Source organism: Anarrhichthys ocellatus, unplaced genomic scaffold, assembly GCF_004355925.1.
Source record: "Anarrhichthys ocellatus isolate YVR2014 unplaced genomic scaffold, GSC_Weel_1.0 scaffold91, whole genome shotgun sequence".
In the NCBI taxonomy this organism is placed as follows: Eukaryota; Metazoa; Chordata; class Actinopteri; order Perciformes; family Anarhichadidae; genus Anarrhichthys; species Anarrhichthys ocellatus.
In genome coordinates this window covers 803,510-816,918 of record NW_022280121.1, presented here as the reverse complement: position 1 = coordinate 816,918, position 13,409 = coordinate 803,510, and the positions used below count along the sequence as shown (strand labels likewise).

The following is a 13,409-nucleotide window of genomic DNA, read 5'->3' as shown; positions in this document are numbered from 1 at the left end:
TTTTAAAAAAAGTCATTACATTTTAATGCACTAAACTCGCAGATTGCAGCTAAAACTGGTCAATGGCAAACGTCAGCTGTAAGATCGATCCAATTTGAACATTTAACCACACAAGGAGAAAGCAACATTGCCTCAGCAGTGATCAAGCTGAATAACATATTAGTTTAAAACATGCACTTGTTTTTGTTTTTTTAATTAAGTATACAAATCTATTACCTGCCCATCCGCATCCTGGTGCGCAAAACGTAACGATTAGCGCCAAGAGCGTCCTGCTTGCGGCTAAAGCCATATTGAGAGTGGCGCGCTACTGCTACGGAGCGACGCACCAGCTGGATGCAGAGGGCTGGGACACTCCAGCTCTCCCTCCCCTCCCCTCTGCTGATGCGGCGGCAGGCTTCTCATCGTGAACTCTCGGCTGTTCTATTTCAGCAAAAAGTTTTCAAAAAAGAGGGAAAAAAACAAAAACAAAGAAAAACAACGTGAATGAAGACACATGTGCTCGTGATTTTAATTAATGCAAATACAATGTTTTATTCAGTAACAATTCTTTTTAGCTCTTCATGCAATCAAAGACACTTTTTAATAAAATGTCTCCCTCTTCAGGGAGCACCACTGCTTGTATTCCAAAACCACTAATTAGTGACAGAATTATTCAGATCTGAGGTTTATGAACATTATATCTCCACTATAGTGCTCTTTTCTTTTTTGAGCTCAAACCACCTTTTCCTGATAATGTTTAGGAATGTGTGTTTTTTCTTTTTTTAAACTACAGGAATGTTGTTTTTTAAGGTAGGTGCAGTATTGTTGCTTATATTAAAAACCTTTAGGCAAGCAGTCTAGTTGCACCTGTTCTGTTCCAGCCTCATTCTTGCAGACCTGAACCACTGCAGGATCAAACATTTCCATGACATCATCGCTTCACCAGGTGTTAGAACAGGACTGTGGGCCAAGACTCCATCACGTTATCGAATCTGTGTGCGCACAATTACTTTCCAAAGAAGTCACTCCACCACCAGATGGAGCAACAAGACACGTTTTTAAATATTGGCTTTGGTACAGCCGGTGTGCAATGAAGGTACGATTGTGATTACAACTGGTGATATTCAGCAGCAGCAGAGTTGAAGTTTCATCTCAAATTTCCTCGGTATAAATGTGATTAAAATGACTGAACGTGTTGTAAAGGATAGTCAATTTGTGTATTACTTGTTTGTGCTCCAATGATTCTAAGAACAATGTGGCAGATAATGCACACGATGCTTTGCTTCTGTTAAAGATAAACATCTGTGATGTGCCCGATTTATAGCTGTACGGTGGTGATAATTATACATTCGAATTAAACATCTCTTTATCTTCATCATTTTTCCCATTACTATCACACTAAAGTCAAGAGTTTTCCGCATCACTGGACACCATATAGCACGTTCTGCATGTCAGAGCTCTTAATGTTTACAATACATTCCTTGGACTTTATAACTAAACGACCAGCAGCAAATTTACAGAAGGGCAATTATTTAATCTATTCTTTTTTCACAGTGTCTCATAGCCCAGGGGTTAATCTATCAGGAATTCATACTGACATAATTTGCATGAATATGCTAAGCAATTGTCTTTTTATTGTTAATGATCTATCTATCAAAGTCAGTGCATGGGCTCATCACGCAACATCAAGTGACAGAAGACAGCTTTGATCGCTTGTCTGTAGGTGGCTTTAATCCAGACCAACATGTCCCTCTGTTGGTTAGAGCTTTTATCTACAACTGGGGATAAGATGTCAACGGTCACTTATTCATTGCCTCTAAAACCAGATTCTGAGGAGGTCAGACAGGAAATCGGGGCTTAAATATAGCAGCAGGTTTTCACCACACAGTAGCTGCTCTGTAAAAACTACTGCAGACGACTCAATCTCTTCAGGCTGTTTTGGATTTGTTAGAGAGAAAAGGGGCCAGATTTGCCACAAAATCAATACAAGTGTCAGTTCGCATCGCTGGGGCCCCCAGGGGCCAGTAAAGTAACAGCAGTTTGTCTTTTATATGTTGTCTCTGCCCTTTAAACCACAACATCATAAACTAATTACTAGTGCTGATTGAGCCTCTTGAAGCCCCCCCCTCTCCCTCTCTCTCTCTCTCTCTCTCTCTCTCTCTCTGACACAAACACACACTACTGCAGCGGCTTGCAATAGTGCATGAGTCAGCACAAAATGGAATATATTTTTAAACTGTGTGGGCGACTGTGGCTAATGATCTATCTTTCAATCAGAGGGTCGGCGGTTCAATCCCCGGCTCCAGCTCTGCTAGTCGCATGTCGATGTGTCCTTGAGCAAGACACTTAACCCCAAATTGCTCCCGTAGTTGTACCTACGGTATAGAAATGTGATAGAATCTGAATTGTAAGTCGCTTTGGATAAAAGCGTCTGCTAAATGACTGTAATGTAATGTAAATGAAAAAAAATCTTATCGAAGCAGATAGTTGTGTCTTCCACTCCCTCCTAGCAAACCTGCTAAATGCGCACAGACACTGTCATTCATTCGCACACACACACAGAGGGGGGAGGGTTGAGGGTTGGGTGGCTCCTCAGGCTTCAGTCGGCACAGTATACAAAGTACAAGGTGTCCAATCTTGTTATATGCATGCCTGAGGTGATTTATGTCAAGTCCATGCTATAATTCCCCCAAGTGAGTTGACATGATGCTTGTGATGAAATGGTTCATCTCTGCTGATATACTGTATCAAGTTGGACTGCATGTCTAGCTGAGTTATATGAATAGAGTGTTGTGTTCCAGTTCTATCAGCTATTTTACTTGATCTCTTTTGTCATTTGTGTATACCAAAAGTGTTACATTAGGCGGTTAGTCTAACCATTCTCTCGTAACATACATGAAGTCTGTCACATTTGTTGGTTCTACTATAACTGTAATGCATTGTTGGCTATATATTGTTTTAAGCTGATTGCAGCACTATTGCACAAAGTTTCCCCCTTGGAGAGAGCGACGTATATTTTATCTTGTCTTACTCCTTTGGAGTATCTCATATACAGAGATGATTAAACGCTGAATCAGCTTTGTCATTCCACAATTGTTTTGTATGTTTCCCTTATTTTCTGGAAGAGTCGAGATAAAGAAAAAAACATCTAATTAACTGTCTTAGACAGCAACTAAAAATAGAGGTTCAGTAACACCGAGCTTTGGGGGGAAAACTGCATCTTAATGTTCTTTAGACGAGCACTCAGTATCCATAGCTCAAACCAATGTAGTCTAATACAACAGTCCTGTATTAAATCCTACATTCATGGAGGTTTTGATGTTCAATTTTTGTTGTTGAAACTGTTCAACTATGTTGATTCAAATATATGATAATTTTGGGTGATGCAGTTTGTGGTGCTGTTGCGCTGTATTGTGTTATACCGTACTGCTATTTTCTGTTATTTTGTCCACCCCATTTATGTCAAAGAGGGAGTGCAAAATAATGGAAACCCCAGTGACACGCTTGTCGAATATACATGTCAAAGTGATAGACTACAGTGTCACACGGTATATGCAGTTTTGTGTGAGCAGATAATTTGATTTTTATCTGACAGGCAGTTCTATATCTTGGCAGGACCAATAAGCGGTGCTGATAGCCCGGTTTTGTCCCTTTGCCTGCTCGGAAAAATCACATTTCTGTCAGAAGGGCTCCTGCTGCCACTAGTGCAACTACTCCTAGTGGCAATTCTAAATAAAGTCCCAGCGCAGTTTATCATTTTATACTTGTCATATGCTATGAGGTGAAATTCTGTACTACTTGAGGATTTGCATACTGTTTTTTCTTACACTAATCTTGTTGCATATTTCAAAAAGGGCAGGTGTTCATGTTAAGTACTACCACACATGGAAAATGCAAATGCACCAGTGCTCTGGGAGGGCGTTGGTATTTTAAATGTCTTTTTAGTTGTAGCATCTGGTGAACCAGTGATCATTTTCTACCTGGGGAACCCTCTCAGGACCCACCGGGTACCTGGACTCTGTTTTGAAAACTCTTGGCACAGCTGCCTACCTGCTGGTCTTTCCTTGTAACAGATACATGAATTACAGCCAGCAGGTACAACATGGCAACATGGCCCAGCATCAGACAGGGACCAACTGGCCAAGCTCATGGGACCCTGACCTTAATTTATCCATAAAAAGGAGGGAAAAGAAGTTGCCTAGCAACTGTATTTTACAACGGGCCTAAAGAATAAGATTGTATCCTACAAAACAGGAAGTTTATGAAACCTAATGATCATTTTAAATTCAGTCTTAACAGCAATATTAAATGAGACATGTCATTATTTATGACAAGCATTAGCATGTCATAACTATCTAAACTATTTCATAAAACATTTAAATACCTTTTCTGTAAAAATTACACTCTGTGTCTTGCTGGAATAGTCTATCCTTTGTAAATATCTAAATCAATCCAAGACTCTTTTCTAACTGACCAGGCAGTCTGCGGAGAAGATAATTCATATTAAATCTGGTATGAATTACAGTAGGCTAATTATGACTATAAAAGACTTTTACTCCCAGAAAAAAAGGAAGCAGTGGATTTTCCTCAAATCCCAGAGCTTGAGCTTTTTACAATTAGAGCATCCAGCATCCAACCCCACGCTGAAGATGAAGCACACCCCCACCCTTCCTGCACGACGAGCAGAGTAAAACCAAGTGGCAGCGCGGAGATGCGCGACAGACCCAGCGGCCACGGAGCACGGAGCGAGAGGAAATGTTAACAGGAGCATATCATTAATTCGCTATTTTTGTTTCTGTTTGTTTGAAAAAACCACATCATTCTACATGCTGCCCGTGTGGAAAACAATTAATGTGTCCAGGCGCAAGGAGAGGATCACCTAAAGATCGTTAAACACAGATTGCACCAAACCGGATCAAGTTGTTTTTTTTTGCGTGTGGGGTAAAATTACTCCTCTGACCAGTGTGGACTAATGATGGCTCTAATGGTTCACCTGAAGACGGCCGCTCACCTTCGGGGGAAAGGTGACAGGATCGCCAAAGTTACATTCAGAGGTAGGACAACGTTTCTGAGTTCTAGCCTGTATGTTGTGAAATTGATACAGCCAGATTTTTTTTGTTTTGTTTGACGACGTGATGGGGGATAATCAGCTGTCCCGGTTGCGTGAAAAGTTGGGGAAACCCCTTCTGGATAGGTGGCCATCGGACACGCGCTGCGCTCTGATTCATCTGCCATTCATGCGCTTCCAAAGATGGAAACTGCACTGATCTTAAAATTAGAAAAGAAAGAGAGTACAGCAATCCGAAAAACTAACTCATCATGCGATTTGAAATGATATACCCAAAATCCAACCCCTAAGTTTATTTCATTATTTTGCACTTGTTATATAATAATTCGGTATACTCCCCTCTCATATTTAGATCATGCATGTCTAAATGCTTAAAAGTACTATAGAAACAAACTACAGTTGACATAAGATGTTTACACTCTTGTTAATGGTAATTAATGATGTTTCATCACAGCTGTTATATCCAGTTTTTTCCCAACTGTCAGGACATGGACTTCTCTTATGAATTATTACAATGTAAATGATTCATTATAGCACAAAAAGCAAAATCAATGTGTAACTGTCTGTACATCATATAGTGTCCTTACAGGGATTTATCATGTGCATAGGTCATTTTACTCCTACACCAATAAGGGCAAGAAGCCACTGTATTACAATTGACTATGTTGGTGGCATTGATGACTGAAGAAGATGTTGGAGGTGGCCGACTCCTTCATACCTTCGGACAATTTCCAATCCACTGGTCCTTTGGCGTTTTATAACTCCTGTGGGGTCATCAGCCTAACACCTGATCTGCTCTGCCTCTCCTATTCTGTTCAGAGGAGAGAGGGATCACTGTAGGATTGGAGGGGAATTTGGAGGGAGTTCAGTGGATTTATTCATCATTCATCAAACGTTTCTTTCCCTGTGAGAGAGAAACAGAGTCAGGAAGAGAGAGAGGCATGTGTTTCAGCACCTTGGATGGATCAGACCACTATCTGACAGATGACAGGCGTTCAATCCCACCTGATCTCTGATCAGACTCCTGCTGAGAGCATCAGTTTTGTGTGGGGTGTTACAAGACCACCACCCCATCTTCCTCTCTCCACTGCTATGTGTGTGTGTGTGTGTGTGTGTGTGTGTGTGTGTGTGTGCATGGCTGTGTGTGAGCTGCATAGAAGATGGCTTTCAGTGTTGTGCTGCAGAAAATTCACCAGGGTCTTGATATTACATGAACCGTGTCATCCAAGTCAAGGATTAGGTCGTCAGCTCTTCCCCCGTGGGCAAACTGTCAGCACAGCAGCTGCATCTCATCTGTTTTCTAAATTGTTAGCCAAAGCAACGATGTGTGTGTGTGTGGCTTTTTTTACCCCATTTTCTGCCCTATTGTATCTTATTCAGTCATTGCTAAAATTCTGCCTATAAAGACACATGTGGCTTTCACTGATTTCCACTTAGGCCTATGTGTCAAACAAACGTGTACTATATTTCCAAAGAAAAAGCAGTAATCTCCTTTGCAAACAGTGGTTACCATTAAAGGTTTGTAAAAACCTAGTAGATGCACTATAGGCTGCATGCCTGTTTAGTTAAACTGGACAGGGCCACAAATGTTGATAGTCGTTAACCCCTATAAATCCACATTAGTTATGGAGAGAAACACAGCTTTTAATAGCTGTGATAGTGAGGACCTTAGTGTAAAGGTAATGTAGCCTATATACGCACGTTTACGTCTCTGTGCTGTATGCCGAGCTGTGGCTCCTCTCCTCTGCTCTGCCACAAGTTCCTGTAGGGCCTCATAAATATATATTATTGAATTGCTTTGTCACATTGTTATCTTCAGGCATTGTCCTTTGTCCGGTCAAATAATATCTTCTTTCCACATCCAAAAAGTAGGGGCTCTATGTTCCATGTTGGCCCGCCTGTGATATCTATGTTACATCATATTTTAAGGCATTATGAAAGTACGTCTTTATTTAGCAAATTGTAGGTAAAAACGTTTTGGTGGAGGGTTGAGATTTAATTAGAAAAGGAGAGAAATAACTCACTTCATCTGAGTGGTCAGATGTTGAGTGTGTGTTATTCATTTAGACTATTGTGGGTGACTAGAGAAGAGAGTGCAGAGAATCACAGGAAAGATGGATGAGTGAGAGAAGTGCAACAACAGATAAGAGCTGGGATCAAACCCACTGTACACGGAATCACCACGGTGCCCGCCATATAATTAGCTTTATTAAAACGAATACTGGCTCATTTTTTTATTGAGTAATTGCTCAGTATTTTGCTATAGGAAAATGTATCTTCCAGTTAAAATATTAAAGGAGGCTGAGGTCTTCATGAGCAATTGCATTACTATGCCACACAGTGAATCATTTTAAACATCTTGTAAATAAACTTCTTCTTCCCTCAAAGACTTTCATTCTTTGAAGACATAATAATATTTATATGATGCCCCGATCTTAATGCTGATTCACATTATATGTCAGTTCTTCTTCTACTCACAGTATTTCTATCAGTCTTGCTTCCCCAGTCTCTTAAATTGTGGTGGGTTTTTGAACGTTTTCAGACTGTTAGCCTGGCAGTCGGGCTTCCTAAGTGCTTTCACCTCAAACAACTTCCTGTCTGGAGGGGAAGAGGTCTGGCAGGAAGTCCCAGCCCCCCCTGAACATATCAAACCATATATGACCCCTTAAAGGCTGGTGGAGCGATGTTATGTAAGGCTGACTCCACATGTAATGTTTGGCGGAGAAAGCAACCGAAACACCCATCATCTAGAATCAAACGTCATCAATATTTTGAGAAAATAAAAGCCATAAATCAGTCAATCGATAGCATTCAATGTGTAATACAAACATAGCAATAAAAAAAGACTGTAGAGTTCCCCGTCCGGTCAGGCTCAAAATGGTTCATTATTATCTCGTACCATGGGCTATGAAGTCTGCTTCAAAGGGGAGGCGTGAAAACTTAATTGATTTTGTGGCAAGTCTTTGATGGATCCTTGCTGTTATCTGTAGCTCTTGGATTTATCAAAGAATGACACTCCAGCTCTTGTTGCTTATTGGCTGGGTCTCTGCACAGTAGCCTGCAGGATCATACACACACACACACACACACACACACACACACACACACACACCCACACTCTGTACATCAGCGTTATCTTAGAAATTAAAGCTTTATTTCCACTCTTATGATATTCCACTGCAGCTTGCTTCTTTCATCCCAACTCTTTCTTTTTGTTTGTCATCCTTTTAACTCTAAATCTTTAATATTTTCTGGGTTGAAACAAAGCTTTGTTTTATCTGCGGTATCTTACACACATCATTAAATTCACTTTCTTCTCCATAGCACACTGAAACTCTTTTCAGTGTGCTCTTTTCAGTGCGCTTTTCAGTAAATATCTGCTCCTTTGCTGGAGCAGATATTTACCTTGTCTTAAGTTTGAATTGTGATACTTATTTAGTATGGTTGCTGTCTCTTTTTGGGCTTGTAAATTGTACAGGAAATAAGACAAAATGAAATCACGGTATGGAACAACAAAGATGAGGTGTGCAGGGAGACTGATTGCATCCCAAACATTGAAGAAATGCATTCATTTTCTATTCTACAATGTTGTTGTTCTGTTTACCCTAAAGATTAATCTTTCACAGTGTTTTGCATCCTTCTCTTTTAATCTTTTCATCCCCGTCTGCTCGATAATCAAAATGTACACTGTTTCCTTTCTTTCTTTCACAACAGGTCGGTTCTTTCAATGCCCCTCTGTTTCTATTACTCACTGTTTCCACCAAGGCCAAAAGGCACCCTGATTAGCAGAATTTTGTTTTTAGTTTGGTGTGGAGCATCTTACATAAGACTCATCTACTTTTCTAAACCCACGTCTCAGTTAGATTAAAACACAGTTCTGACAATTATGCTTCTGTTTTGAATAATGTCGGAGGAATATTGTCTCTTTCCCTCTCTCACATACAAGTGCTGTTTATTTTCTCAAAGATATTTCATAGGAAAGGGGTTTTGCAAGGTTGTAGAGAGCGGGGTGTGATGGAAAAGAGAGATTGTGGTTATGAATTAGAGTCAAAATGGACTCTAAGCATAATATACTTTAAGTTTTGCTTTTGCATGTCCTTGTGTCTTTTTTTCTCCATCTAAACTCAGAGCTTGTTTGCTCTGTGAATGTGTGAAAAAAAATCAATCAGCACAAACGACAATGACGCATCATAGGAGCCAGAAAGAATCTTTTTTTAATTTCTAATCAAAATTATAATTCCAGCCAAACAGGCATAACAGGCTGTAATCAGCTTTGTAGGTTCCTGTGCGTGTGTGACTATATATGTAGATATGTATGAATGTGTGATCTGTACAAATCAGCTGTCCACATGCACCCAAACAAACACCCACACAAAGCCTCAGATACACAAAGCAAACCACCGCAACAAAGCAGTCCGGCACTCCGGCGAGCAGTCCGGCACCATTCATGAGCATCACAAAGCAACCAGGTGAAAATAGGCTGCAGCACGCATGAGTGAGTCAGTTCAATAATGAACTAGTGAATGGCTCTCTGCCCTGTTTATAACCTTAAATACACACTGCACCAAGACATTATTGTTTTCACCATAATTTAATCTTGTGGAAAGTATTCATTATTGGCAATAATCTCACTTCTATATGTTATTTCTGCTCTGCTGAAGTCTTTTTCTCTCCGTTTGTTTTTATGCTGTGGCATAATGAGTCATAATGTAGCCATTCAATTGTCTGCTTTTCTTTTCTTTTGGCTCCACACAGCCCGTCTCATTTGAGTGTTTATCAGATACTTAAGGCATTCATTTGTCTTTTCACTTGTCTTTTATGTAAACCGATTTTTGACAGGCATGTTGATAAATATCTCTCACCAAATTGATCCTTATCTTTAGTAGAAGTACCAAAACTACAGTATAAAAATACTCTATTACAAGGAATTATTCTGCATTCAACGTCTTACTTTTATCATTTTGGTTCATTTTTACATTTTATTTATATTGTAAACATGACCCTATAAAACATAGAAGACAAGTGATTATCATACAGACAGAGAAGTAAAGAAAATAATCTGAAGTACTACATGTAGTAGAAGTAAAGTAGCACAAAATGGAAATACTCACGTAAAGCACAATTTTCTTCAAAATGTTCAAACTGTTTCTGGCCAAAACTTTGTATTCATGTATTTATTACACTGTGACTGACAACCTACCTGACACAGACTCATTATGCAAGCAGATAAAAAAAACAAAAACAAGATAGATAGATTTAGCTTGTGCTGGATATATTGCCCATGATGTGTGTGCTGTCTTAAACTGAAATGACAACAAATGCAATGCTATTAATGAACCATTTATCTGTTTTTAACCTTTATATTCCCTCTCACTTTCCAGGTCTGTTCTTCTACAGCCGTGTGGCAGAGAACTGTGACGAGGTGGCCCACTTTGATGAGGTCAGTGTCTTCATTTCCCCTGTCATACACCTTGATAATGACTGATAAGCAATTAGCCCTCAACTTAATTGAAATTGTCCCCAGCCTTCCAATTTTCACGGCAGATAACAATATGCTGATTTCACTGACTGCAGGTTTTCTTAATGAACCTTTTTAGTCAATAAGTAGGAGACATATCGGTAATGGAGTCTGTTTTTACTTTTATCTCCTTGAGCCCGATGGACCCGGTACCGAGTCTACCCTTGTGTTGTAGTTACAAAATGTTGCGGTGAAAGATTGTCTATTTATAGAAGATATTCATGTTATACTGTTTTGAAAACACAGTCTTCAGCTGTCAGAATCTGTAAACCAACTTTATGTTTTCCAAACTATGTAAAGGAATGAGTCCTAAAACCTGAAAATGAGTCAGCGTTTTTGCACAGGTGGTTCCCTCGTCTTGGAGTCGATAGGTTTTTTGAATGGGTTTTTCATGAGATGTCTGAAATAAAGTCTGGAAGAAGAGATTTTAACTACAACACAAAATACGTCAGTAAATACCCCTCTCGTGAATTTTGCATTGTTTACCTGTCTTAAATGGGCGGTGTCTAAAAAGTGGCTAAATGAGACTACTAACCGCCATTACTCTGAAAACCAGTCCGCCTCAAGCTTAGTGGTGGTGACGTGATGTCAGGTGACCAAGGTGTACTTCATTTATAGCCTAATTTTAGCTTTTTACTTCTGGTGATTGCATTTATGCTTCAAAAAAAATTTAAGTAGTGTTCATTTGGGAAGAGTATCTTGCTTTGTGTCATTTTATAATGCAGAAACAAAACAAAATGGTCTGTTTCACTGCTGCGCAGCATACATGCAGATGAAAGACTCAGTATTCTCCACCTGGCCAAAACATGGAGACAGCCTGAGTTACTCTTCACAAATTATTCCAAAAATTGTTTATATTAGTGTATTTTCTTCAAATTGTAGTAAAGAGTAGGAGCATGAATCAATTGTTGCATTATTGTCCATTGGATCTTGGTTATAATTTACTGTGTAATGGTAAAGGAAAGAGGTTTGTTTACAATGGATTCATATTCTTGTGTCTTAACTTAAGAGACCATATGGTTGAGGAACTAATCCTGTTTCCATTGGGGTATTTCTTAATTAAAAGGTGTGTCAGTTATTAGATTTAAGTGATGACATTAATGCAGCTAAAACTTAATTAGACATTAATGAGAACAGGAACATTTGACATTTATGCCTACACGATGAGGACTCAAATACTGTAACATGCTATAAAGGAGGCATTTCATAATTTGATTGCTATTGACTAATCGGTTAATTTGAATAGGGTTTGCAAAATCAAATTTCCACCAAGTTTCAGTTCTTGGTATTTAATAATTGAAAATTGCTTCTTTGGAAAAGAACTTTACTGCAAAAGTACATGCCATTAAAAATAAAGAACATCAGATGAAGTGATCAGATGATGTGAAATCTAACTATCAGATTCAATGCCTGCTGACAGTGAAACAATCTGAATTATATTATTCTTTTAATCAGTTTGGTGTCTCTGAAATCTTCTCTGTTGCCTTACCCGGCATTGTGTCATTAGATATGATCGTAATATTATAGTTTGACCCTAAAAAGAAGCATCTGTTGTTGGTGCAGGTCTGAGTTTTGCTGTAGGGTTTTTACAAATTAGACATACATCCACTTCGTTTTATATTATCAAGTAGCAAGTGGTGAAAGGGTGGAGTATGAAAACAGACTTTTCACTTTTTTTTTTTAATATTACATTAATGTTGTTAAATTATTCTGGTTATTATAACAAATTGTCCAGCTGCTGTTTACATTTAAAGAGATGTTAATCTTTCTACATCTTTGTGGAGGATAGGTTCCATCCATTGATCAATTTTGATCGACCCTATCCCAGCATGCATTGCGTTAGAAGCAGGGTAGATCCTGGACAGACGAACATTCAAATATAAGAGCAATTTAAAGTTACCAGCTAACCGAAACTTCTTGTCTTTGGACTGTGGGAGGAAACTAAAGCTTGACATGCTACACGCCCATCCACTTCCTTAACTTCCACTCTCTTAACTTCTGGTTTGCTACATACATGGCTCCCTTCTTCCTGCGTTGGCACTTAAAATTGGCATTGCATGTAAAAAGCAAGGTGCTGAATTCTCCAATGTGGATGTACTAACCAGGATACTTGACTGCACATAGACACAGGGAGAAACACACAATAAAAACTCCACACGAGCATTCATGCTGTCAGGGGACAGTGCTAAACAATGAGCCAGCCAAGGATCACGTATAATCACCTTAATGTTCCTACTCAAGATCTAACTTATTCTCACTTGTAAATGGCCAATGTCCTACCAAGTGTCTCCGAATGACCATTTCCTGTTCAGTGATGGCTTGTAAGAGCAGAGGCAAGGCAGAGGTAGTGGACTCCATTCATGCATGACATTAAACACTTGCTCTGTTTTAATTAAAATAGACACTCCAATGCTGTAGAGAGATAGAGCTGGTCCCCTAAGTAGCTCTTCTTCCAGAACTTCAAGTTAATTTAACTTGAACAGTAAGTTAAATAGATATGAACACTGACCTGAGGATGCCTCTCAGAACCTGAAGAATTTCCCTGCAGCCCAACTGGTTCGTGGTTGGTACATCTCTTTTGTAGCTGTTGTGGTATTCTGGGAAATATTCGCCATAGGATTCCTGCAGGGTCCTGTCACACTGAGAGACCAGCGGTATGAAGGATTTAAATGCAAAGAGTCCTCTAAGAGATGAGGGTTGGAGGATCAAGGCAGAAGTGCTGGAGGAAATCCTTTCAGAGTGAACGCAAAAGAGACAGAACAGAGGTAGGGGATAAAGTCAGGGAATTAAATAAGAAAAACAAAAGAAAGACGGCCTGAAACATACAGTACATTCCCAGCGGCG

At 39.4% G+C, this 13,409-nt stretch overlaps 2 protein-coding genes across 12 annotated transcripts in view; one reads left to right on the top strand and one right to left on the bottom strand.

The window, feature by feature from the left end:
- The window catches only part of fndc1 (fibronectin type III domain containing 1), a 28,984-nt gene extending 28,694 nt beyond the window's left edge, over positions 1-290 (bottom strand). For both annotated transcript variants that reach the window (XM_031875533.1, XM_031875534.1), the window contains exon 1: positions 217-290. In XM_031875533.1, coding sequence (XP_031731393.1) covers positions 217-289 — 73 coding nt within the window. In that variant the 5' untranslated portion in view covers position 290. The remainder of the gene's footprint in view (positions 1-216) is intronic.
- A 4,416-nt stretch (positions 291-4,706) lies between these two features.
- otofa (otoferlin a) overlaps positions 4,707-13,409 on the top strand; it is a 67,660-nt gene continuing 58,957 nt past the window's right edge. For all 10 annotated transcript variants that reach the window (XM_031875439.1, XM_031875441.1, XM_031875440.1 and 7 more), the window contains exons 1-2: positions 4,707-5,033; positions 10,429-10,487. In XM_031875439.1, the coding sequence (XP_031731299.1) occupies positions 4,952-5,033; positions 10,429-10,487 (141 nt within the window). In that variant the 5' untranslated portion in view covers positions 4,707-4,951. The remainder of the gene's footprint in view (positions 5,034-10,428; positions 10,488-13,409) is intronic.